The 27,962-nt window shown below is 38.0% G+C and overlaps 1 protein-coding gene across 1 annotated transcript; it reads left to right on the top strand.

The window, feature by feature from the left end:
• The first annotated feature begins 175 nt into the window (after nucleotides 1–175).
• On the top strand, nucleotides 176–25,999 carry coasy (CoA synthase). The gene is given in 11 exon segments (NM_001004577.1): nucleotides 176–327; nucleotides 2,156–2,279; nucleotides 5,267–5,843; nucleotides 11,503–11,717; nucleotides 13,657–13,788; nucleotides 16,516–16,705; nucleotides 19,758–19,822; nucleotides 19,903–19,987; nucleotides 20,062–20,159; nucleotides 25,209–25,355; nucleotides 25,436–25,999. Coding segments are annotated over 10 exon segments (1,671 nt in total). The 5' UTR covers nucleotides 176–327; nucleotides 2,156–2,186; the 3' UTR covers nucleotides 25,505–25,999.
• The last annotated feature ends 1,963 nt before the right edge of the window (nucleotides 26,000–27,962 follow it).

The following is a 27,962-nucleotide window of genomic DNA, read 5'->3' as shown; positions in this document are numbered from 1 at the left end:
AGGCGCTCGTTTTTTCAATAATCTATCTAACTTTAACTGATGCGATCTTTTCATATTTGGTTACACACACCAAGTATGTGCTATATTAGTTCGTTTTCCCAAACGACATTTCCCATGAATCATTGGGACAGGAACTTCGGCTATCAGCCAATCCGCAGCCAGTATTCCAACACATGGCCGTCTAGGTCAACAGTTCGCTCTGCTGAGCATAACATGTGTGCTATTTTCTACTCATTATGAGGAAGACTGGCATTAAACAGTTGTTTTCTGCAACATTTGTCCGCATTTGACAGTTCTCAACATCCTTAAACGACAGAATACACCAAGGTAGGTTTTGCAGAGGTATGTTTGTGTGTTGTTCCGGATCAGCTGTGTTGTTTTGCACTAATCTGGAAGCATTCGTGTATAAATATAAGAGGTCAGCTATTTTTATTGCCTGTAGGTATTGTAAATCATTCAATTATTCAATACTGAGCTGTCTAACGGGTCTGCATTTGTGTGTGCTTGAAATCTCTTTTCTATTTTGGTCTAAATGTTATTGTTATTCCAAGTTGTGTTGAATCTTAATCAGAAAGCAATAATCTGTTCTCTATGTTTATTATAGATTTCTTTACATCGATATTCAGTCAAAATGTATAGAGATATATTTCTATTCCGTTTGAAGATCAGCATTCAATTCATATTCTTGAATTTACAGTTATAGAGTAAGAAAGAAATATATACGTCCGTTTGAACCTGTTGTTATTTAGCATTATTAATATTAGGGCTGCACAATATATCATTTTAGCATTAGTATCACAATGTGTGCATCTGCAATAGTCACATCGCAGGATATGCAATATTGGGGTTATATGTGAGCAAGAACCATCTACAACATGACATTTGTAGAGTTTAACCATGATAAAAGTTTATCATCTGCATGTGGTTTTTAAAACCGGAGATTTAAAACCTTTGCATTTAGGCAGAACTTGTACATTTTGTAAGTTTAATAAAGATTTATTTGAACTATTTACAATATATATATATATATATAATATGCAAAACTGTAACAGCATACATGTGCAGTAGTTAAATAGTTTTCTACAAGACTATAAAGTGGTTTTACATATGATTATTAATAATCAACTTCTGGTTAAATTTTTTTCATATAAAAATATATATTGCAGAAAAATCTAAATATTGCAATGTTCTATTTTTACAATATTGTGTTTTTTGTTTTTATAAATTTGATGGTATATGTTTTCCTTTTTTTATTTATTTACAATTTAGCAAAGTAGATTAAATGTGATAATTTATTTATTTATTTGAAATCTGTTTTAGATATATTATATTATTAGAAATATATATAGTTTACTATTTTATAGTTTTACTCCTTCTTAAATACATTAACCCTAGTATGCATTGACAAACTATTACCATTTACAATTCTATTGCAATTTACACATGCTTTCATGTTGTTGACGCCAAATTCTGACCTGACCATCCGAATGTCGCAGCAGAAATGGAGACTCATCAGATCAGGCAATGTTTCTCTAATCTTCTATTGTCCAGTTTTGGTGAGCCTGTGTGAATTGTAGCCTCAGTTTTCTGTTCTTAGCTGACAGGAGTGGCACCCGGTGTGGTCTTCTGCTGCTGTAGCCCATCTGCCTCAAGGTTGGAAGTTTTGTGTGTTCAGAGATGCTCTACTGCAGACTTCGGTTGTAACAAGGCATTTGCGCCCACAGAACTGCCGCTCACTGGATATTTTCTCTTTTTCTGACCATTCTCTGTAAACAGTAGTTGGGTGTGAAAATCCCAGTACCTCAGCAGTTTCTGAAATACTCAGACCAGCCCATCTGGCACCAACAACCATGTCACTTAAATCACCTTTTTTTCCCCTTTCCGATGCTCGCTTTGAACTGCAGCAGATTGTCTTGACCATGTCTACATGCCTAAATATGACTGGCTGATTAGATATTTGCGTTAACGAGCAATTAGACAGGTGTACCTAATAAATTTTTAAATTGCAATATGTGCAAAATACATATTTATGATGACATATTTAGTTGCATATATTCAACTGCCAGCATTCATACATGTACAGTTCCTTCAGAATACCCATTTTAAATGCTCACTCTAATGCACACGTGTTATTTTGTTGAATTCAATCTTTCAGCATCTCAAACCAGCCCTGTCAGCTGTCAACCATGTCCATGTTTAGCACTGGTATCCTGGTCCTCACGTCCCCATTACACGTTCTCCCTCTCCGCATTGCACCTGTCCTCACGTCAGCCGCTCAGGTAGGCTTATGACATCATCAAATTTTCTTGTTGCGATTCATTTTTATCACGGTATTATTAGCAAAAGGTTACTTTAACAGCTATAAAAACACAAACTACTTAGTGCATTGCTTAATTGTATTTATATTTTCAGAGTAATCATTTTTTTAACCACATTAAACTGCCAAAAAGTACAATAGGCCAAACTTTAGATTAATAAACATTAGTTAATAGATTAAAATCGTCAGTGAGCAAAAGACAGATTTGTTAAAGTTACTATTGTTAATATTAGTGAAAACTAAATTTGACTAGTTATTAACTCTATTTAAACCAGACCTTTTATCCCACTTTTTACAAGATGTAAAATAAGTCTCCAATGTCCCTAGAGTATATAAATTTTCAGCTGAAAATACCACACAAATAATGTTTTATAACTCTTTGAAACAACCCCTTTTAGGCTTTGATGCTATTTGATGCTAATTGTGCCATTTTGGTGACTGTCGCTTTAAATTCAAATGAGTTTTTTTAAAAGATGACAGAGCTGCAAGCCTAATGGCAGTCGGCGACACACAGGGATGTTTATGCTAATGAGGGAGAGATTGTCACTAGTGGGTGGGGCTTTTTTTCCCTTTTGATTACGCATACAAAGGGAGAATGTCAATCAAAGTGTTTCTGCAGGCTGTTTATTAAGTCTGATTATAAAAAATAGAATTAATACATTTTTACCATTAGGGGCTGACTATATTCACACACTGCTGCCACACAACTGTGTTTAAACCCCTTATAAAAGTGATTCTTGCATAATAGCTCCCCTTTTAATTAAACAATTATGACTTTAATCATGACTATGGTTTTTACATGCAATTATGTTAACAACGAAATTAATTTCACCTGAGATTAATAAAAGCTTTTGTAGTTTGCATTGTAAGTTTAGTTAAATTAACTGATGTTAACTAAAATTGGAGACTTATAGCACAGTGTTAATGTTCAATAGTCCTATAAATAGTCACAAAGTTTTAATCAATGTTTCAGCATGTAGTAGGCCAGATTAACATGTGAAAATGTTCATGCTTGAGTTATTAAGCTGATTAACTAATTAATTCTCCAAACTTTTGGCAGTTGTGAACAACAGTGCTAGCCAGCAGCTTGCTCTCTGCGGCTCTCACATGGTCGCCCACTAAAGCAAAGCAGGGCTGTGCCCAGTCAGTACCTGAATGGGAGACCACATGGGAAAGCTAGGTTGCTGCCAGAAATGATGTTAGTGAGGCCAGCAGGGGGCGCTCAACCTGTGTGGGTCCTAACGCCCCAGTATAGTGAAGGTCTTTCAGATGAGATGTTAAACCGAGGTCTTCACTCTCTGTGGTCGTTAAAAATCCTAGGATGTCCTTCGAAAAAGCGTAGGAGTTTAACCCCGGCATCCTGGCCAAATTTGCCCACTGGCCTCTGTCCATCATGGCCTCCTAACCATCCCCATATCATGATTGGCTTCATCACTCTGTCTGCTCTAGTGTGTGGTGTGCAATTTGGCGCAATATGGCTGCCGTTGCGTCATCTAGGTGAATGCTGCACACTGGTGGTAGATGAGGAGATCCCTCCTCCCCCCACAAAAAATGTGTAAAGGGCTTTGAGTGTTCAGAAAAGCGCTAAATAAATGTTAGGAATTATTATTATTATTATTATTATTATTATTTTTATTATCATTGAATATAAATATTCTTAACCAGTTAAACTCTGCTGCTATTTGGGGATTTCCGCCTGGATTTTGCCTACCCAAATTTAAAAGCTTCCCAAATCCACATGCAGAGGTGTAAATGCAAAATATTGGTATCATTTGAAAGAAAACCCTTTGCATTTTCATAATACAATATTGAAAGTGTTTAAAATATCTGTATATGTCGTCTGTGTAATAATAAACACCTAAAAAAAGAGGCGCTTTTTGTATTTCTTTTTATAAACTCAAATTTGAAAGTGTACCTTTTAGGTTCTGTGTGGTCTAGCGTGCTGTAATTAATTTTGGTGGTTCCTGCACATGTCTGTAATCATAGGAAAAAAGAAAAATGTCTCTACCATAATCTATGCAAAAGTTATTGCATTCCAACTGATGAGAGGTGCTGTACAAGCCACAGGGACCGATCATTGTTTTAATATTTCACTATTCTTTTGTTTGATCAAACATAATTCACTGTGTTTGGACCACATCAGACATATAAAAGGATTACTTATGCACATCACCTCAAAAACAGAGGAGAAATGGCCCTGAAGAGCACAGCATAGGGTAAGAGATGACAGCTGTCTGTGCTATCTGGGGCTGCTTATTGATCATGAATGTATTGTTTACATTTCTCCGCCATGGAAACACCGTGATTCATTCAGCAACTGTTTGGCATATGAATATAATTCAGTAAAAAGAATGCTAGAACTGTATGAGCCCCGGCAAGAGCTTTCATTTGAGCTGTAACTTGTACATGTGTCATATAAAAAAATATGAAAATGAACCAATGTAAAATACCCAGCTCGGGTATCCAAAATACTGTGTAATTAAGTGTAAATAACTTTTATACAGTAGAATAAAAACCAAAGTGATGCATATGTGCATAAAATATAGATTCTACACTTTCAAACGAAACCACTTACAGGGGGTCTGGTGCAATGCTAGCCCTTTAAATCTGAAAGCGAAAGTCGATGACGTCACGGACCCGGCAGAGTGTTAAACAACACTTTAAAACAGGGGTGCCCAAACTCCTGGAGGTCCAGTGTCCACACCTAGGCTAGCTAATCAAGCTCTTACTAGGCTTTCTAGAAAATTCCCTCCAGGTGGGTTGAGGCAAGTTGGAGCTAAAATCTGCAGGACACAGGCCCTCCAGGACCGAAATTTGGTACCCTTGTTCTAAAAGTTTCAATAATGAATAATTATTCGCTGTATGTTGAAGTGCTTGTGATATCAATATTGTGCATGTTCATTATCATGATATACTGATTTATTAAATATGCCGTATGTCTATGTTCAGGTGGTGGAGCGCACACTTTACGTCCATCTCCACCCCGGCCTGAATCTAGGCAGCGGTGGGCAAGTGCGCCCCGTCTACATCCCGCCTGTGGTGGATCTCTGCACACTAATTTCCCGCCTTTACAGCAACGCGGCTGACATTTGCGGACACCTCGACGTCCGAGTCCTGCTCACTAACATCCGTGGCCAATCAGCAGCATCAAGCGCAGCCAATGGCCCATTTCCAGCTCCACAAACACTGTCCCACTCACCGGAAGTAGTGCTGACCGACTTCCCCATACCGGATTCAGGCCAGTCCTCACTGATCACCCAGTGCTTGCGGAAATACGCCGGTCATTGCTATGTTTGCACCCCAGGTCTCTCTTCTGTGCTTTTACACCCACAACTAAAAGAGGTCAGCGGTGAAGAGGACGAGGACAGAGGAGCGCAGATGAAGCCCTTGGAAACATTCAGTGATGTGGTGGTTGGCGGGACGTTTGATCGCCTACATGGAGCCCATAAAACCCTGCTGAATATTTCCTGTCTGATGGCCAACAGACGCTTCATCATTGGTGTGTGTGACCAGGAACTGCTCAAAAGTAAGTCCAAATCATCTTTTAATGTCTTAAAAGAAAAGTGCAACCAAAAAATGACTTCAGTAAAACATTAAAGGAGTTTTTGGAAATCAATTTCTTTCTTTTTATTAGTCATTTAGAGTTAACCAGTTGAGTTTTACTATTGTTGAATTCGTTCTGATGATCATCGGGTCTGGCGGGAGCACTTTGAGCTTAGCTTAGCTTAGATCATTGAATCAAATTAGACCAGTAGCATCTCAATTAAAAATGACCAAAGACAGTTGATAACTTTCCTATTTAAATCTTGACACTTCTGTAGTCGTATCAACTTGGAAAACAAAACGTTGCTATTTTCTTGGTATATAGGGCTATATGGTAATAATATATGAGAGTAATAGGTTGGTGGCAACAGGCCCCTTTAAAAAGTTTGCTATGATATGCATCTTAAATAATTTAAATAATTAAAATATCAATATTTAAATATACTTTTGACCACCCCATAATGGTTCATGCCATTTTCGATGCATAATCGCACCAATCAGTCTATGCGAGAAGTCATTCAACAGTCAGAAACTGCAGTTCAAGAGGACCAAGAGACTTTGTAAGTGTCCACACTACACTTTTCCTGTAAAATAGGTGCTTGTATCTACATATATCTTAAAAGTAAAGTAGCTAAATAAAATTTAATAACTGAAATAGCTAATCGGAGGTGACTGTTGGTCAGGAAAAGGTTGGTTCCCCGATCATCAATGTATAATTTGCATGCTGGAATAACGTGAGAAAGATGCGAAAATGGATGTCAAGGGGATGAAATGGAGGCTTGCCTCTGGCGATTATGTTTTGGTTGCACCGGCAACTACAGTCAAATCTGAGGTGTGAAAAAAGTTTGCATACACACATTTGAATAATGTCGGGCTATAAATGGGTTCAGGCTTTTAAAAATCTGTCAAACAAAATGTCAGACTTGGGCTTTTAAGGTCTGATTACTTCCTATAGTACCTCGCCATATTAGCCTAAAAAATAGCAACTTAGATTTTTCATCTGTCTTAGTGCATGATGTTACAGCAGAAGAGTCAGGCTTTAAATAGGAAAATTATCAAAACTCTTGAATTTTTTGAACAAGATGCTAATGGTCTAATCCAATTCAATGATTTATGCTAAGCTAAGCTAAAAGTGCTCCCACTAGACCTGGAAATCATCGTAATGGATTCAAAAATGGTAAAATTCAACTGGTTAACTCTAGGAGAGATGTTAAATGTGTCTATTTGGGAAAAAGTGAAATGTTTCTTAAAGTTGCCATCAATTTACTCTCTTATTTTTATTTGTATTTGCATATTGACACAATGTATCTGTGCACTTCATTCATTTTCTTTTTGGCTTAGCCCTTTTATTAATCTGGGGTCGCCACAGCAGAATGAACCGCCAACTTATCCAGCATATGTTTTAAGCAGCGGATGCCTTTCCAGCTGCAACCCATCACTGGAAAACACCCATACACTCTCGTTCACACACGCACACACTATGGACAATTTAGCTCACCCAATTCACCTATACCGCATGTCTTTGGACTGTGGGGGAAACCGGAGCACCCGGAGGAAACCCACGCCAACACAGGGAGAACGTCCAAATACAGAATTTGCCAACTGACCCAGCTGAGGCTCGAACCAGTGACCTTGTTGCTGTGAAGTGACATCGCTACCCACTGTGTCACGGTGCCGCCGCCGTGCACTTCATTATTTTGTAAAAATGTAGTTGCCCATAGAATCTTAAATCAAATATCATAATCTTTCCACAACTTTCTTCACTACCTATTCACACTGAATTCTTTTAGTGTGGGAATATCAGCTCCCAAAGAATGAAATCATGCACAGCCCTACATTTTTTTTTTCATTTCAGCACCATTTTAAGTGGATGTGCATCACAATAGTGGAAAGAAGCACAATCTTTACTTCCATTTCATGGTTGCTTTAACCACTGAAATATCTGAAGAGATCATCTTTAGAACCACCAAGATAATCGGGACCTAGAATAGTCTGAAGGAGAGAAACTGTCTCTAAATAAGCCTGATTATCTTGTGGTGTGTGGCTCAGATAAATATACAGCATTTTGCCATTTTGTTACCATAGTTAAAGTGTAGTAATTACACATTTGGTCACAATCGAGGCCTAAAATTACATTTCTGACAAAGTCTCCTGATTTAGTTCTTTGTTTCCCGAAGCATATTCGACTGGCTGCTGTGAAAACATTTTACCTCAGTTTTACTGCTTTATTGCCATACCTGTCAACATTGTGATGTGAAAATAAAGGATATGCCCACATATCCCCAAATTACTAAATATGTTGATCTGGAGCTGTTTCAAAATAAACAGTTAAAGAGCAACGAATGAATCTCTCATTTAGATGTTTCGTTTGATTAAATAACAGAGGTGTCACTTTAAAAATGCACACATCTAATGTTATAATGAAAGCATTTGATTGTTTTCCTATCTTTTTATGCTCATTTAGGACAAAATTAGTTGTGTTTGAAAGAAAACCCACCAAGATCGACATCTTTAGATGTTATTATTATTAATTATGTTTGTTTAAACACGCTCCGCTTCAAATTGCGTGTAAAAAAATCCATTTGGAAAACAGCGTCTATTTATCACTTTGGAGCGCGTCAGCTGACAGTCACGCACCGCTATATGACTGTTTTGAGGATTGCAAAGGAGGGGTGACAAGGCCTGTAATGGAAAGTAAGAGAATCCCTCGGTTTTTATATTTATTTCAAAATGTTTTCCTGCCTAAATTAAACTAAAGCCCAGAACAGATTCACATTTAAGAGCAAGGGGCGCCCCCTGGTGGTTCGGTGGTATGGGTAGCGTAAAGAGGATTGGTTCTTTAATGTTTATTGCCACCCTTCATAGAAAGATTGAAAATACGGGTGAAAAAAATATAAAAGAAGTTAGAGGAAAGTTTATTCAATACAAAATGATACATGGATACTTTTACACACCATCCAGACTCTATAGGATGGCACTAGCTGGAAATAATCAGTGTTGGAAATGCAATAAAGAAGAGGGTACTTATTTACACATGATCTGGGAATGTTGTCTAGTTTCCCATTCTGGTGTAAAATTTTAAGGATAATGGAGGATTGGCTAGGCTGTGAGTTACCTGTAGAGCCACGGCTATGCCTTCTTGGTGATAAATTAGTGATACCTAATATAGGTAAAAAAAATCCTTTATTCTTCTCAATATTGGATGCATTACAGCTGCTAGGATGATACTACGTAACTGGAAGTGTCCCAGAATGCTAGAAATGAAGGAGTGGATTAATGGGAGGATTGAAAATGCATCATATGAGTGTCTGCTGGGGAGATTGAACAATGAGGGAGAAGTACGTAGAAATTGGGATAATCTCTGGCAACATTTAAAATTAGGATAACTGAGTATGTACATTCAAAGGTACCACAACCTTAATTTCCATATATGTTTGATATACATTGTTATTCTTTGTTGAATTGTCTTGGTGTACGTGGCTGAATATGTAACATGTATCATATGTAGGTGTAGGGTGAAGTGTGTTCTTTGTTCTTGGCTGTTGAACAATAAAAAAAAAGTTGAATTACAAAAAAGGAAAATACGGGTGAAATACAGGAAAAACGGGAGGGTTTGACAGGTATGGTTATTGAACTTTGCCTTTGTAGCACAGGACTGACAAAACAGCCAGCATATGTGCTAAAACCATTAATAGTTTTAAGAACTGATTTCTTTTATCTTTGTCTTGATGACAGCACATAATATTTGACTAGATATATTTTTAAGATACTAGTATTCAGCTTAAAGTGACATTTAAAGGCTTAACTAGGTTAATTAGGCAAGTTAGGGTAATTAGGCAAGTCATTGTATTGACCTTATTCTCAAATGCGGAAGTGCGCCTGTTTTCGCGATTGTCTTAGAACTTCCGTTTCAGTCGCCAATGGGAGAAATGACAAGGAATAATAAACGGCAAAAAACGGTCAAACTACTTGCTCTACAAACAAATGTTTGCATGACTATATAGACCAAGTAGAATAATACAACATGGAAATATCAGTTTGCAACATCAAACAACGAAACGAGCAGTTTTTAATGTCTTAAATTGAATGGAAGTGAATGAGACCGGAAGTCTCGTGCCAAAAAGATTCAAATGGCAGCGCCCGCTCGTCTGCGGAGAATAAGGTCAATAACAGTGGTTTGTTCTGTAGACAATCAGAAATAAATGTTGCTTAAGGGGGCTAATGATATTGACCTTAAAATGTTTTTGAAAATGCCCTTCCATGTAGTGTGTAACACAGCTCTAAGTGAAGTGAAGTATCCAGCTAAGGCTTAAATCTGTAAGTGTACAGTGTTTAAAACTGTTGATTCATCTATAAAAGAGTCGACTCATAGTGCTTTAAACGAGTCGTCTTGGTAACGAGTCATTAGCTGTTTTGCCACAACGTGACAGCGAAACCAAGTTATTCACGTGCACGCGCAAAACCAGGAGATTTGAAACCTGCGGCCTCGCCCTCTAACACACACACAAACACACACAAACATGCCGGTTGATTGAAGTCACACTCCAGGTGGATATTATTGAGTCTCTACCCAAGGATGAAACCTCAGCATAAGCTCAGCTTTAAGCAGTTGGAAACTACTGGAAAACTTCTGGAAACTACATGCTACAAAGAATAGCCTACTTCGTTTGTTAAAGGAAGGATCAGTAAAGAGTACTCATGGACATGTCAGGACATTGATCGGTTTCTTCCTCCATTTCTCAAGTGTAAGTACGTGCGATTAAAGTTGTTGCCTCGTTTACTCTAGCTTGCAAAAGTATTTAGTTGTGATTTGTTACTTGTAACCGCGTGTACTGTATCAGGTTAACTTGCTATATTCTCATATCGCGTGTAAAGCCACGTTAAAAACGCGACGCGTGCTGCTTTGTTTACGTTTCGTGGAGGAGGGTAATGCGTGCATGTCTGTGTCTGTGAAAGGAGCAGAGTGTGACAAGCTAGGAGATCTCCTCGCCAGTTCTTGGAGTTTTTGCGCAATAAAATAGTTAGTCGTCTGTATTTTCAAGTCCATCGTCTGTATTTACATTCACCCACTGGCAGCTAAAATCCACGCCTTACACTATCGAGCGTGTATGCACTGTGACTACTTTTATAATGTTGATTAGCTGCTGGCCATTTCACTTTGTCTCTCGCTGAAAGCAGTCAGTGTCAACCAATCGCAACAGACTGTCATCGGTCCAATCAGCGCAGATTAGCTTGGCGCTAAAGAGGGGTTTGGGAACAAATGAATCACTGGACGATTCATATGGGAGTTGCTGGGATAATTAGGTAAAAATAAACGCAGATTATAAGACCATGAAAGTGTTTTTTGACCTTGCATGCGTATCAGACTGTTGTTAGAGACCCTTACAACCAAAATATGACCCTTTTTCATGTATAATATGGGCTCTTTAAAAAATTAAAAGCTGCTTTTATTCTAGCCGAAATAAAACAAATAAGACTTTCTCCAGAAGATAAAATATTATAGGAAATACTGTGAAAAATTCCTTGCTATTAAACATAATTAGAGAAATATTAGAAAAAGAAAAGAAAAATCACAGGAGGGAGAATGATTTTAACTTCAGCTATACATTACAAAAATCTTTTCTGTCTTCCTTTCTGTGCAGATAAAGTGCTGAAGGAGCTGATCGAGCCGTATGATCAACGCGTGGAGAAGCTCCATGACTTTCTGAATGACGTGAAACCATCGCTGAAGTATGACATCGTTCCACTGTCTGACCCCTTCGGCCCCTCCATAACCGAGCCTGAGCTGCAGTGCATTGTGGTCAGCGAGGAGACGAGGAAGGGCGGTGAAGCGGTCAACAAGAGGCGTGTGCAAAACGTGAGAACGTTGCTGGTTATCCAGTGCCTATATTAAACCTTTTATCTCTACAGTCTTGATATACAGTAGCTTAAAATAGATTTAGACACTTGAACATATCTGAACTGTGGCCACTGTGTTGCCTATTTAGAAAACTAAATGTGAATTATGTGGTTCAAAAATGTTTAGGGGGAAAGATTCTAATACTTTTAATCATCAAATATTTTAAAAAATTACAGTAAACATACACTCACAGGCCAATTTATTAGGTACAACTGTTTGTTAACGCAAATTTCTAATTAGCTAATCACATAGCAGCAGCTCAATCCATTTAGGCATGTAGACATGGTCAAGACGATCTGCTGCAGTTCAAACCGAGCATCAGAATGGGGAAGAAAGGTGATTTAAATGACTTTGAACGTGTAGCCGGACTGGCTCCAGCTGATAGAAAGGCAACAGTGACTTAAATAAGCACTCGCTACAACCGAGGTTTGCAAAAGAGCATCTCTGAACACACAACACGTCCAACCTTGAGGCGGATGGGCTACAGCAGCAGAAGACCACACAGGGTGCCACTCCTGTCAGCTAAGAACAGGAAACTGAGGCTACAATTCACACAGGCTCACCAAAACTGGACAATAGAAGACTGGAGAAACGTTGCCTGCTCTGATGAGTCTCCATTTCTGCTGCGACATTCGGATGGTCGGGTCAGAATTTGGCGTCAACAACATGAAAGCATGGATCCATCCCGCCTTGTATCCACTGTTTAGGCTGGTGGTGGTGGTGGTGTAATGGTGTGGGGGATATTTTCTCGGCACACTTTGGGTCCATTAGTACCAATTAAGCAGTTTGTCAATGCCACAGTCTACCTGAGTAATGTTGCTGACCATGTCCATCCCTTAATGACCACAGTGTACTCATCTTCTGATGGCTACTTCCAGCAGGATAACGCGCCATGTCAAAGCGTAAATCATCTTAGACTGGTTTCTTGAACATGACAATGCGTTTCTTGTACTCAAATGGCCTCCAAAGTCACCAGAGCTCAATCCAATAGAGCACATTTGGCATGTGGTGGAACAGGAGATTGGCATCATGGATGTGCAGCCGACAAATCTGCAGCAACTGTGTGATGCTATCATGTCAATATGGAGCAAAGATTCTGAGAAATATTTCCAGTACCCTGTTGAATCTAAGCCATGAAGGATTAAGGGAGTTCTGAAGGGGATTCAACCCGGTACTGGTAAGGTGTACCTAATAAAGTGGCCGCTGAGTGTGTTTGTGATGTTATAAATGCTTTCAGTTTGAACCTGCTGTTTTGAACTTTCTAATCAATAAATAATTCTGAATTTTGTTTGTTTTCAATATTAATAATAATAAAGAACATTTCCCAAGTATCAAGTCAACATGATGACACTTATGAATGAAATAATTCTGCAGAAAATTCAGCTCTGCATCACAAGAATAAATGACATTTACATTTAAAATGCCGCTATGGAAGAAATTATAAGATAACTTAAACATATGGATTTGAGTAAATCTATAATACTTGTTTTTATTTTATTAAGGTCTCTAAAAATGTGATCATGATGTTTTCCATATTTCAATGTATATTTTAATGGAAATATATGCATAAATTAAACACATCAGTATATATTTTAATGGAAAGAAGTTATTAGAAATTGCTATAATTTATATTTTTCATGAATTATTCTTTGATTAAATAAATGCGACAGTGCTGAGCATAAAAGACTCTACACAATACATTATATTGTTTATTTATGAAAGTCTTTGCTTTAAATGGTTAATATGTCTTTAATTCACTGCTCAAATGTTTAATCTTCAGAAAGTAATAAACTGCGTCACTCTGTTGTTTCTGTGCTCATCGCCGTGCAAGTGGACTTTGCTTTTGTCCTGGTTTCAGGAGTTTTAGGTTATTGATTTGTCAGTGTTTTGTGTGCAGGGATTGGCTGAGCTGGTCCTGTATGAGATCCCGCTGCTGAAAGATGCTCATCGGGCAGACATAGAGGAGGAGAAGATTAGCTCATCCAGCCTGAGGACCAGACTGCTGGGAACACTGCTCAAACCTCCGTCTGTATGAACATCTGCTCACTCCTCCATTCATTCGTTGTTTATTCATTCATTCATGCAATACTTGATTAATTTATTAATCTTTTTTTTCATTCATTCATTTATGCAATAATTTATTAATTCATTCATGTTTTTTATTCATCCATTCATGCAATAATTTATTCATTCATTCACCTTTTTTAATTCATTCATCCATGCTTTTAAATTCATTCATTCATTCATTCATACATTTTTATTCCTGCATTCATGCACTTATTCATTAATTTATTCCTATTTTACCCAGTATTTATTCATTCATTCATGCAATAATTTATTCATTCATTTATCTCTTTTATTCATTCATTCATTCATCTTTTTATTCAGTCATTCATTCATGCAATTATTTATTCATTCGTCTTTTTTATTAATTCATGCATGCAATAATTTATTCATTCATTCATCTTTTTATTAATTCATTCATGCAATTTATTCATTCATTCATCTTTTTATTAATTCATTCATGCAATAATTTATTCATTCATTCATCTTTTTATTAATTCATTCATGCAATAATTTATTCATTCATTCATCTTTTTTATTAATTCATTCATGCAATAGTTTATTCATTCATTCTTGTTTTTTAATTAATTCATTCATTCATACATTTGTATTCCTGCATTCATGCACTTATTCATTAATTTATTCCTTTTTGCCCAGTATTTATTTATTCATGCAATAATTTATTCATTCACACACATAATCGTTTATTTATTAATTCATTCATTCCTGAATTTTTTTCTTTCCTTCATTTATTTATACACTCATTTATTCACTCACTCATTTATTCCTGCATATATTCATTCATTCATTCATTTATTCGCCCACTCATTTATTCTTGCATTTATTGTTTATTTGTTTCTGCATTTTTCCATTCATGCTTTCATTTCATTTTTTCATAGATTTATTTATTCAAACATTCATTTATTCATTCATACCCTCAAGCATGCATTCAAAAACTCATTCATTCATTAATTTCTGCATTTATTCTTTCTTGCATTTTTTTATTCATGCTTTCATTCAGTCATAGACTTGTTAGTTTGTTCATTCACTCATTCATTCCTGTATTTATTCATGCATTAATTTATTAATGAATTTATTCACACACTCATTCATACAGACACTCAATCATGTATTCATGAACTCAGGAATGAGTTTATGTATGCATTCATTCATACATACGCTGTCATGCATTTATAAACTCATTCATGCAATCATGCATACATTTTATCACCCACTTCCAAAGTCTTTCCAGCATTTATTAATCCATTCATTCACTCGTTCATTTATTTTTTAATATATTAATTCCTGCATTCATCCTGCATTTATTCATTCACAAATTCATTTGTTCATGCATCCATGTACTCATTACTTCACAAACCCATTCACTCATTCATATACAGTAAATTAAACTTGAATAAACTGCTTTGGGACATAACTAAGCAAGTTATGTGTAGTTAAAACAACACCTAAACCATACTTTACCTTTATTAAACAATGTATTACTGAGCACATCTTTAAATATATAGAAAATTCACAATTTCTATGAGATTTGCGATATGTGGTGATTTATAGCAGTGTGTTTGGGTATTTTGTCTTATTCTCATAGATCTACTGATAACATTTCTTCCATTAATATATTGTGTGCTGGTTAGGAGTAATAGCACATTCTGCTTCCTCCATATCACTGGGGCTCCAGCCATTCATTTCAACAGTCACGGCATTGTGACGGACTAATTTAATAAAGCACATTCCGACAGTCCTGTGTTTTGACATCTCTATCGAGACTACATTATATTCATATACACCACTATTCAAATGTTTTTGGTATGTAGGATTTTTGTAATGTTTTGAAATGAGTCTCTTGTGCTCAGCAAGGCTATTTATAATTGGACGAACCACAGTAATAGGGTAAAATTATAATATTAAAATGAAAAAATAAAGTTTTGTATATATGTTAATATCATTATATAACGCCATATCATAGTCTTCAGGGTCACACGATTCTTTTAAAATAATAATAATGATAATTTGATGCTGCACGTTTGTGGAAACTGATTTTGGGATTTTAGGATTCATGATAAATAGTGAACAGCATTTATTTAATATAAAAATATTCATTCATTCATTCATTCTCCATCAACTTAGTCTCTATTTCAGATGTCACCACAGCGGAATGAACCGCAAACTATTCCAGCATATGTTTTATGCAGCGGATGCCCTTCCAGCTGCAACCTAGTACTGGGAAACACCCATTCACTTTCACACACACACACACACACACACACACACACACACACACTATATGGATGATTTGGTTTATTTACTTCACCTAGTGCATGTGTTTGGACTGTGGGGGGAAACTGGAACACCCGGAGGAAACCCACGCCAACATGAGGAGAACATGCAAACTTTAAACAGAAATGCCAGGTGGCCCAGCTGGGACTCGAACCAGCGACCTTCTTGCTGTGAGGTGACAGTGCTAACCACTGAGCCACCGTGCCACCAAATACATAGACATGTATACCTTATAAATATCTGCTGCCACTTCTGATCATTTTCATGTGTCCTTACTGAATAAAATAATTCTGGAGGGTTACTGTATTGGCATTCCCAAAAGATGTTTCTAAAGTTAAAGACTTCCCTGTTTGCTGCAGCTGAAGGTAAAGCCTGTGTTGTTGTTGTGGTGTTTCAGCCAGAGCTGGATCTTCCTCTGTGTCCGTATGTGATCGGCCTGACGGGTGGCAGTGGCTCCGGGAAAAGCTCCATCGCTCGCAGGCTGGAGGATCTGGGTGCTGAGAGGATTGACTGCGATCTGCTCGGACACGAGGCCTACCTGCCGGAAACATCCGCATATCACAGGGTCATCCAAGAGTTCGGCACAGGTGTGGACAAGATACAAGTCAAGACAAGTTTATTGATCCTTTAAGGCAGGGGTGTCCACACTCGGTCCTGGAGGGCAGGTGTCTAATCAGAGACACCTGGGCTAGCTAATCAAGCTCTTACTAGGCTTTCTAGAAACATCCGTGCAGGTGTGTTGAGGCAAGTTGGAGCTAAAATCTGCAGGACTGAGTTTGGACTCCCCTGCTGTAGGGAGATTGTAGCCTACAAGACATATTAGGCATTCACATTAGGCATATATACAGTTTTATATAGCAATTTTTTAGCCCCCTTGTATATTTTTTTCCCCAATTTCTGTTTAACGGAGAGAAAATTTTTTTTCAACACATTTCTGATCATAATAGTTTTAATAACTCATTTCTAATAGCTGATATCTTTTATCTTTGCCATGATGACAGTAAATAATATTTGACTAGATATTTTTCAAGAAACTAGTATTCAGCTTAAAGTGACGTTTAGGCAAGTCATTTTATAATAGTGTTTTTTTTTTTGTAGACAATCTGGAAAAAAGGGGGCTAATAATATTGACATTTAAAATAAATAAAGAAATATAAATAAAATGCTTTTATTGTACCTGAAATAAAATAAATCAGACTTTCTCCAAACATCATTTGGTGAATCAAAATAAATCGTATATAAAAAAATAGGTGTTCAAATAAATAAATAAAATCAAATGTTCAATATACGGACAACTGGGTTCATTTCTCTGAGCGTTGCTGAAAGTATGCTGCACTTGGTCAGAAATTGATGATTTTAAGCTGAATTAATTCCCAGCATGCTTTAAGTCAGACTGGTTATGGAGAATTAATGTTGATACTTTAGTTAATATGAGTATAATTAGTTAATATTAGTATAATTATTCAATAGTTTACTTAATTAAATTGTAATTAATGTTTGTAGCAAACAGTGTTATTATAGCATAAGCAATATACAATTTTATTTCCCAGAGATGGGTTGCAGCTGGAAGGGCATCCGTTGCGTAAAAACTTGCTGGATAAGTTGGCGGTTCATTCCGCTGTGGCGACCCCGGATTAATAAAGGGACTAAGCAGACAAGAAAATGAATGAATGAATATACAATTTTACTTTTTAAAAATTGTACTAGGTATTTTCCTTCTTTTTTTAATTCTTTCAATTTCTTTTCGGCTTAGTCCCTTTCATTCCACAGCGGAATGAACCGCCAACTTATCCAGCAGTTTTTTTACGCAGCGCATACCCTTCCAGCCGCAACCTATCACTGGCAAACACCCACACACACTTAATCACACATACACTACAGACAACTTAGCCAATTTAGCCTACCCAATTCACCTATACCTCATGTCTTTGGACTGTGGGGCAAACCGGAGCACCGGGAGGAAACCCACGCCAACACGGGGAGAACATGACAACTGACCCAGCAGAGGCTCGAAGCAGCAACCTTCTTGCTGTGAGGCAAAGTGCTACCCACTGCACCACCGCGTCGCCCATTTTCCTATTTATGTACCGCATTTATCATGTATGGCCATACACCCAAAGCGCTTCACAATCATGAAGGGGGTCTCTCCACACCACCACCAGTGTGCAGCATCCACTTGGATGATGTGACAGCAGCCACAGGACAACAGCGCCAGTGCGCTCACCACACACCTGCTATAGAGGGAGGGGAGAGACAGTGATAGAGCCAGTTCAGTGGATGGGGATGATTGAGAGGCCATGATGGTTAAGGGCCGAGAGGGAATTTAGCCAGGGCACCAGGGTTACACCCCTACTCTTTAGGAGAAGTGCCACGGGATTTTTAATGACAACAGAGAGTCAGGACCTCGGTTTAACGTCTCATCCGAAAGACGGATTAATAATCAGGGTTCGCCACTGCGGAATGAACCGCCAACTTATCCAGCATATGTTTTACACAGCGGATGCCCTTCCAGCTGCAACCCATCAATAGGAAGCACCCATACATGTAGTGCATGTGTTTGGACTGTGGGGAAAACTGGAGCACCCGGAGGAAACCCACGCCAACACAGGAAGAACATGCAAACTCCAAACAGACATGCCAACTGACCCAGCCGGGGCTTAAACCAGCGAGAAAGAGGGTCATTTGACATCAAACTTATTGGGAATTTCACAAGAAAAGCAATGGTGTGCTTGGTTTTAACGTACCTGAAACTACGGATACTGGAAGCCTGTGCTGGCATTTCTCCTGCGGTGTTGCTATCAGTGTGTGAAGAGTGGGAGAAGAGGGTTGCATTGATAATCCAACACAATGGGCAGCACATTGAACACATTTTATAAGTGGTCAGAAACTTGTAAATAACTCATGAAAGAATAAAGTTACATTAAAATCAAGCACACCATTGTTTTTCTTGTGAAATTCCTAATAAGTTTGATGTGTCAAATGACCCTCTTCCTATTGAAAAAACGAAAGTTGGATCCAAGATGGCCGAATTCAAAATGGCCACCATGGTCACCACCCATCTTGAAAAGTTTGCCCCCTCACATATACTAATGTGCCACAAACAGGACGTTAGCATCACCAACCATTCCCATTTTATTAAGGTGTATCCATATAAATGGCCCACCCTGTATAATAGACTAGGTCAGTTGGCGTTTTTGTGTGGAGTTTGCATGTTCTCCCCATGTTGACGTGGGTTTCCTCCGGGTGCTCCGGTTTCCCCCACATCCCAAACACATGCACTGTAGGTGAACTGAATCAACTAAACTGGACAGAGTGTATGAGTGTTTCCCAGTACTGGGTTACGGCATGAAGGGCATTCGCTGTGTAAAACATATGCTGGATAAGTTGGCGGTTCATTCCACTGTGGTGACCCCTGATGAATAAAAGGACTAAGCCGAAGGAAAATGAATGAATAATAATATATAATAATATTTAAGCAATGTAGGGAACTTACTACTAACATTTCCTTTTTTAATTATTAACACTTATTAGCATTTGCAGTGTCATCAGATTCAGTTCAGTTAGGATTTTCTTTCAGGGAAAAGTAAGAAATCTCATTTAATCAGATTTTAAATCGGATTTGTGTTTGTTTGCCGTCAGATATTCTCAACGAGGATAAGAGCATTAACAGAAGAGTGCTGGGCGGAAAAGTGTTTGGTAACCAGGTAATTAAACTCAGCAGATGATGAACACAACTGCATTCAGGGCGCTTTCTGTTGCGTTCACACTTTTGCGTATTTTCCAGGAGCGTCTGAAAGCTCTGACTGATATCGTGTGGCCTGAGATCGCTCGGCTCGTCAAGAAAAGAATCGATCAAGCCAAACAACAAGGTGAAGCGCTTTTCCTCGTACGATCTGCTTGGTTCACTTGTGCTGTGAGTGTAAATGTGCTCAATCTCCTGCAGGGAAGCGTGTTTGTGTTGTGGACGCGGCTGTGCTGCTGGAGGCCGGATGGACACACTTGGTTCATGAGGTTTGGGTCGCAACTATCCCAGAGGAAGAGGTACTGTAGATCATGTATTATTTGATTGTATTTATAGATGCAGTCTGTCACTTTTTTGTTAGAAATTATCCAAAATCAACTATATAATCAGCCAGTTATAAGCTTATGATGATGTTTTCTGATTTGAGTGGTACTGGCCACAGCCACATCACAATGCAGCCCAAGACCGGTTACTAACTGAAGCTAAGCAGGGCTGAGAATGGTCAGTACCTGGATGGGAGACCACATGGGGAAACTAGTTTGCTGTTGGAAGTGGTGTTAGTGAGGCCAGCAGGGGGCGCTCAAACTGTGGTCTGCATGAGTCCTAATGCCCCAGTATAAGTGAAGGGGAAACTACACTGTCAGTGGGCGCCGTCTTTCGGATGAGACGTTAAACCGAGGTCCTGACTCTCTGTGGTCATAAAAATCCTGTGGCACTTCTTGTAAAGAGTAGGGGTGTAACCCTGGTGTCCTGGCCAAAGTCCCTCAATAGGCCCTAACCCATCATGGCCTCCTAATCATCCCCATCCACCGAACTGGCTCTATCACTGTCTCTCCACTCCACCAATAGCTGGTGTGTGGTGAGCGCACTGGCGCCGTTGTCCTGTGGCTGCCGTCGCATCATCCAAGTGGCTGCTGCACACTGGTGGTGGTGTGAAGAGACCTCCCACATGATTGTGAAGCGGTTTGGGTGTATGGCCATACACAATAAATGCGCTATATAAATACATTACATTGGTAGGCAGGACTGCACGATACTGGGAAAATACTCCAGTATAGCTTTTCCCTTGGAGAAATGCTATCTTTATAGCTCTAAAATGGCAATAATGCAAATTTTGAATTAATAAAAAAAAAACAAATATGTACTGTGATGTGAAAAATTGTTTGCCCCCTTACTGATTTTTTTTTTTTTTGCACGTCTGTCACCCTTTGTTTTAAATGTTTGAGCTAATTTAATTATTAGTATATAACTCAAGTAAACACATCGTGCAGTTTTTAATAGAAGGTTTTTATTATTAAGGGAAAACAAGATTCAAAACTACATAGCCCTGTGTGAAAAACTGTTTGCTCCCTAAACTTAAAAGGAGCAAAAACTCTTTTGTGATAACTTTCAATGAGTCTGTTACAGCGCTGTGGAGTCATTTGTGCAGAATTGTTGTAATTAGGCTACACTGGAGGATTTTTGAGTACGAACTGCCTTTTTAAGGTCATGCCACAGGATCTCAATTGGATTCAGGTCAGGACTTTGACTACGCCACTCCAAAGTCTTCGTTTTGTTTTTCTACAGTCATTCAGAAGTGACTTGCTGGTGAGGTTTCATCCTTGTGCTACAGAACCAAAGTTCGCTTCAGCTTGAGGTCACTAACAGATGGCCAGACATTCTCTTTCAGGACATTTTGGTACACAGAATTCATGGATCTATTTAGTCTTCAAGGTCCTGAAACAGCAAAACAGTATTTTCCCCAAAGGTTTTGAAGGTCATCGATATGTTTTTAGAAAAATTGAGATGGGTTTAAATGTTCTTTAAGGGAAAACAAGATACAAAACTACATAGCCCTCTGTGAACAAATGTTTGTTCCCTGAATCTCATAACTGTTTTAGCCACCCTTAGGAGCAACAGCTGCAATCAAGTGTTTATGATCACTTCAAATGATTCTGTTACAGCGCTGTAGAGGAATGATTGCAGAATTACTATAATTCAGCCACATTGGAGGGTTTTTAAGCATGAATCGCCTTTTAAGGCCATGTCATCTCAGTTGGATTCAAGTCAGGACTTTGACTAGGCCACTCCAAAGCCTTTGTTTTGTTTTTCTTCTGCCATTCAAAAAAGACTTTCTATTGAGGTTTCATTGTCTTGCTGCACAACCCAAGTTCTCTTCAGCTTGAGGTCGCTAACAGACAACCAGACATTCTCCTTCAAGACATTTTGGTACACAGCAGAATTCATGGTTTTATTGAGCACCGCAAGTCTTCCTGGTCCCGAAGCAGCAAAACAGTTTTTCCCCAAAGGTTTTGAAGATCATCGATATGTTTTCTGGAAAATCTGAGATGAGCCTTTATGTTCTTTATGCACAGCAGTGGTTTTTGTCTAGGAACTCTGAAATGCAAATCATTTTTGTCCAGTCTCTTTTTTATGGTGTTCTTGTCTTAAGTCATGAACACTCACCTTAACTAAAGGCAAATGAGGCCTGCAGTTATTTGGATGTTGTTGTGGGGTCTTTTGTGACCTCTTGCATGAGAGTTGTTGCTGCGCTCTTTGGGTACTTTTGGTCGGCTGTCCACTCCTGGGAAGCCCAAAGCTTTAGTAATGGCTTTATAAACATTTGCAGACTGGTAGATATCAGATTTTCTTTCTCTTTTTGAATCTTGGCATAATGTCTAGCTTTTGAGGATGTTTTGGTCTACTTCACTTTGTCAGGCAGGTCTTATTTAAATGATTTTTTGATTGCGAACAAAACTGCATGATGTGTTTGTGTTATTTTTGACAAATATTTGAATTTACTAATTTATTTGATGATCTGAAGTATTATGCGAAAAAACATGGAAAAATAGTAAGAAATTAGTAATGGGCAAACATTTTCACACCACCCTATATCTAATTTATGTATTCATCAAAGATCTGGTCACTCTATTATTGGTGCAGTGTTTTTTAAAGGGATAATTTGCCCCAAAAAAATAAAATTTGCTAATTTTTCATTTGATTCAAACTTGTTTGAGTGTCGTTCTGCCATTGAATACAAAGGAAGATATTCTGAAGAATGCTGGGGGGAAACACCACTGACTTCCATAGGACTTTATTTGTTTGTATTATGGCTGCTTTTTCCACCATTCTTCAGAGTATTATCTTTTGTGTTCAATAGAGAAAGTAACCTATACATGTTTAGAGCGTGAGTAAATGGCAAGGACATTTAAAGAGCCCATATTATGGGTTTTTGAAAATTCCCCTCCATGTAGTGTGTAACACAGCTCTAAGTGAAGTGAAGTATCCAGCTAAGGCTTAAATCTGTAAGAATACAGTGTTTAAAACGGTTGATTCATCTATAAAAGAGTCGACTCATAGTGCTTCAAACGAGTCGCCTTGATACCGATTCATTAGGTGTTTCGCCATGACGTACGAACGAAACCAAGTTATTCACGTGCACGCGCAAACCCGGGAGATTTCAAACCTGAGGCCCCGCCCTCTGACGCAGAAACCCAGACACACACACACACACACACACACCCACAAACACACGCACACCCACAAACACAAGCACACAAACATGCCGGTGGATTGAAGTCACACTGCAGATGGATATATTGAGTCTCTACCCAAAGATGAAACCTCAGCATTATAGCCAAGCAGTTGGAAACTTCTGGAAACTTCTGGAAACTACATGCTACAAAGAATACTTCATCTGAGTTTGTTAAAGGAAGGATCAGTAAAGAGTAACTGATGGATGTCAGGATGGATTTTTCTTCCTCCATTTCTCAGGTGTAAGTACGTGCGATTAAAGTTGCCTCGTTGACTCTAGCTTGCAAATGTATTTAGTTGTGATTTGTTACTTGTAACCGCGTGTACTGTATCAGGTTAACTGGCTATATTCTCTTATCGCGTGCAAAATCACGTTAAAAACGCGACGCGTGCTGCGTTTACGGAGCTCCGTGGACGAGGAGTAGTGTGTGTCTGTGTGTGCGCGCGCTGTCGTCCGGATGTGTGTGTGTGTGTGTGTGTGTGTGTTGTGTGTGTGTGTGTGTGTGTGTGTGTGTTGTGTGTGTGTGTGTGTGTGTGTGTGTGTGTGTGTTGTGTGTGTGTGTGTGTGTGTGTGTGTGTGTGTGTGTGTGTGTGTGTGTGTGTGTGTGTGTGTGTGTGTGTGTGTGTGTGTGTGTGTGAAAAGAGCAGAGTGAGAAGCTAGGAGATCCCCCAACTGTTTTTGGAGTTTTTGCTCAATAAAATAGTTAGTTGTCTGTATTTTCATTGACCCACTGGCAGCTAAAATCCACGCCTTACACTATCGAGCATGTATGAACTGTGATTACTTTTATATTGCTGATTAGCTGTTTGGCTTTTCACTCTGACTGAAGGCAGTCAACCAATCGCAACAGACTGTCATTGGTCCAATCAGCGCAGATTAGCTTCGCGCTAAGGAGGGGTTTGGGAACAAACGAATCACTGGACGATTCATACAGGAGTCGCTGGGATAATTAGGTAAAAATAAATGCAGATTATAAGACCACGAAAGTGTTTTTTGACCTTGCATGCATATTAAACTGTTGTTGGAGACCCTTACAACCAAGATATGACCCTATTTCATGTATAATATGGGCTCTTTAAATGTCTCTTTCAAGAGTTAACAATTAGCTGATGATTGATAAGCAAGTTAAGCATGCTGTCCCGGGAGAGATCCCTGAGCCCAAAAGGTCCTTGAGCCCTGGGCTCCCTCCTGTTTGCAGGGTGCGAGGGGAGCTTTGAGCTCAGGTAGATCTCGACAACTCCCCCATTGATAAGAGCTGATGACTAAAATGAATGCTATGAAGAGATATGCTGCAGGATGAGAGTTTGACTGTAGTGCTAAATGTAGATTGATCAGTTCACTTGTAGCGTATGTTTTTGGAATGTGGGAGGATACCGGAGAACCCGGGGAAAAAACCCACGCGAGTGCGGGAAGAACATGCAAACTACACACAGAAACGACAGCCGGCCTGTTAAAGGACTAGAACCGGTGACGTTCTTGCTGTGAGGCTAACCACTGGGCCACCTTGCCACCCTATGAAGGGAAAGGCGGAAAAGTAGTGGTGGAAGGGAGGATTCTTCAAATCGAAGATGGCTGTAGTGAGAAACCCTGGCTCTTTATAGTGGGTTAGGACTGGCCTGATTGGTGGATCATGCGTAGCTAATGCAGAACCAGCCGTGTTCAATCATCACGTGATCGTTTATAATAAACTTCACTTAAGGCTATTTTTATTAGTTTGTGATTCAGTTTATTATTTTATTTTAAATAAAAATCACATATTGACCAATCAGCATCAAGGATCGTAACCACCCCTTTAATAAAATCAATATTAGAATATTCCATGTGTGTGTTTCAGGCAGTGAAGCGTATAGTCCAGCGTGACGGTGTGAAGGAGGAAGATGCCGTGAGGAGACTGAAGAGCCAATGGCCGAATGCTAAGCTGATCGAACATGCTAACGTAGTGCTGTGCACACTGTGGGAACCAGAGGTCACTCAGAAACAGGTACACAACACAAAGAATATATGAATTGCATTTATACACTCAAACACACACCACTGATCAGGACTGCATGTTTCCTACAGGTATTAAAAGCCTGGAGTCTCTTACAGCAGAGGATTCAGAAGAGACAAGAGACAAGATCTTCACTCTGACAGCGCAAAACCAAAAGCAGATCTCGACAGAATTCACAGAAATATTTTAAATCAACAGTCTTCCTTAGTTGAGCATTTCATCTGCATCTTTTTTTTAATATAATTTCTCGCATAAAACATTCGCAGATGAGCCAGTATATGTACTTGTTTAGGCTTTTCTAATGCTGTGAGATAGAGAACGCCTTGAGCACTTTTATTACACCTGCAATATACGGTTTCTTTATTCTTGTGCCTATATAGTTGGTTTATATTTGGTTGTCATCTTTACATTTCATTTATTTTATTTGATTTTTTTACAGCAGATTTGCAAATTGAGATTCTGAAAGCAGATGGTTATGAATAAATACTGTGCCTCTTGTAGACCAAAATTAATTGATTAACCTATAAAGATCAAATAAATAATAAATTTTAGACATTTGTTTGATGTAACAGTGATTATACTTGCTACAAATGTCATGTAGCTTTTAAAATAAAACTATTACTTTTTGGTTTTAATAAAGCTTTAATACATTTATTCTTCATATTTACATGCATATACAACTTACATTTACAGTTAGTCATTTAGCAGACGCTTTTATCCAAAGCGACTTACAAATGAGGACAAGGAAGCAATTTACACAACTATAAGAGCAACAATGAATAAGTGCAGTAGGCGAGTTACAGGTGTGTAAAGTCTAAGAAGCAAAGCATTAGTAAAGGTTTTTTTTTTAGTTTTTTTTTAAGAGTACAGTTAGTGGAATAGCCAGAGGCAATTGCAGATTAGTAAGGAAAGTGGAGACTAAATAGTTGAGTTTTTAGTCGATTCTTGAAGACAGCGAGTGATTCTGCCGTTCTGATGCAGTTAGGGAGTTCATTCCACCAACTGGACAGATTGAATGCGAGAGTTCGGGAAAGTGATTTCTTCCCTCTTTGGGATGGAACCACGAGGCGACGTTCATTCACAGAACGCAAGTTTCTGGAGGGCGCATAAATCTGCAGAAGTGAGAGCAGATAAGAAGGAGCAAAGACAGAGGTCGCTTTGTAAACAAACATCAGAGCTTTGTATTTGATGCGAGCAGCAACTGGCAGCCAGTGCAAACGGATGAGCAGCGGAGTGACATGTGCTCGTTTAGGTTCACTTAAAATGTCTTTCTTGGTATTTTAAGTTACTAGAAATCACAGATCCGTGGGTTATGTCGAAAAAAAATTAAATTTTCTTAAGTTTTTCCCCCTAGCAGATTTACAAATCGAGACTCTGAAAGTAGATGGTTATTAATAAATACTGTGCCTCTTGTAGACCAAAATTAATTGATTAACCTATAGAGAACAAATAAATACCAATTTTAGACAAATTTAAGACATTTTTGTTTGATGTAACAGTGATTATACTTGCTACAAATGTTATGTAGCTTAAAAATAAAACTATTACTTTGGTTTTAATAAAGCTTTAATACATTTATTCTTCATATTTACATGCATATAAAACTTTTAAATGCCTTTCTTGGTATTTTAAGTTACTATAAATTGCACAGGGTTATGTAGAACATGTACATTTAAGTTTCTTCCCCCTCGCAGATCTACAAATTGAGATTCTGAAAGCAGAAGGTTATAAATAAATACTGTGTCTCTTGTAGACAAAATGATTTGAATAATCTATAGAGATCAAATAAACACTAATTTTAGGCTATTTTAATAGATGATTTTTGATGGAACTTGTGAAAAATACTGGCTACAGATTATGTAGCTATTAACAATAAAAGTATTACTTTGGATTTAATATAACTTTGATACATGTATTCTTCATATTTACATGCATATACAGCTGTTAAATTTCTTTCTTGGTATTTTTAAAGATATTCAAACTTGCTTTTTCTTTCATGTTTTTTTTTTTCCTCAGTGGATTCTAAAAGCAGATGGTTATGAATAAATACTGTGCTTCTAGTGGACTATAATTAATTGATTAACCTATTGAGATCAAATGAATGAAATTTAATGGATAAAATTTAATAAAATGTAATAGAATAAATGACTAATTTAAGACATTTTTGTTTGATATAACCGTGAAAACACTCGCTATGCATGGTCATGAATAAATACTGTGCCTCTTGTAGACCAAAATTAATATATTAATCTATATAGAGTAAATGGCTATTTTAGGCTAATTTAATAGATGCTTTTTTACGCAACTTGTGAAAAATACTGGCTACATGTAGCTATTAACAATAAAACTATTACTTTGGTTTTAATTAAGCTTCAATACATTTTATTCTTCATATTTACATGCATATACAACTTTTAAATGTCTTTCTTGGTATTTTTAGAGGTATTCAAACTTCTTTCATGTTTTGCCCTCCTCAGTGAATTAACACACTCAGATTCTGAAAGCAGATGGTTATGAATAAATACTGTGCCTCTAGTGGAGTAAATTAATTGATTAACCTATTGAGATCAAATAAATAGCAATTTTAGACTAATTTAC

This window comes from Danio rerio, chromosome 24 (genome assembly GCF_049306965.1).
Source record: "Danio rerio strain Tuebingen ecotype United States chromosome 24, GRCz12tu, whole genome shotgun sequence".
Taxonomy (NCBI): Eukaryota; Metazoa; Chordata; class Actinopteri; order Cypriniformes; family Danionidae; genus Danio; species Danio rerio.
This window is presented reverse-complemented; position numbering and strand designations above follow the sequence as displayed.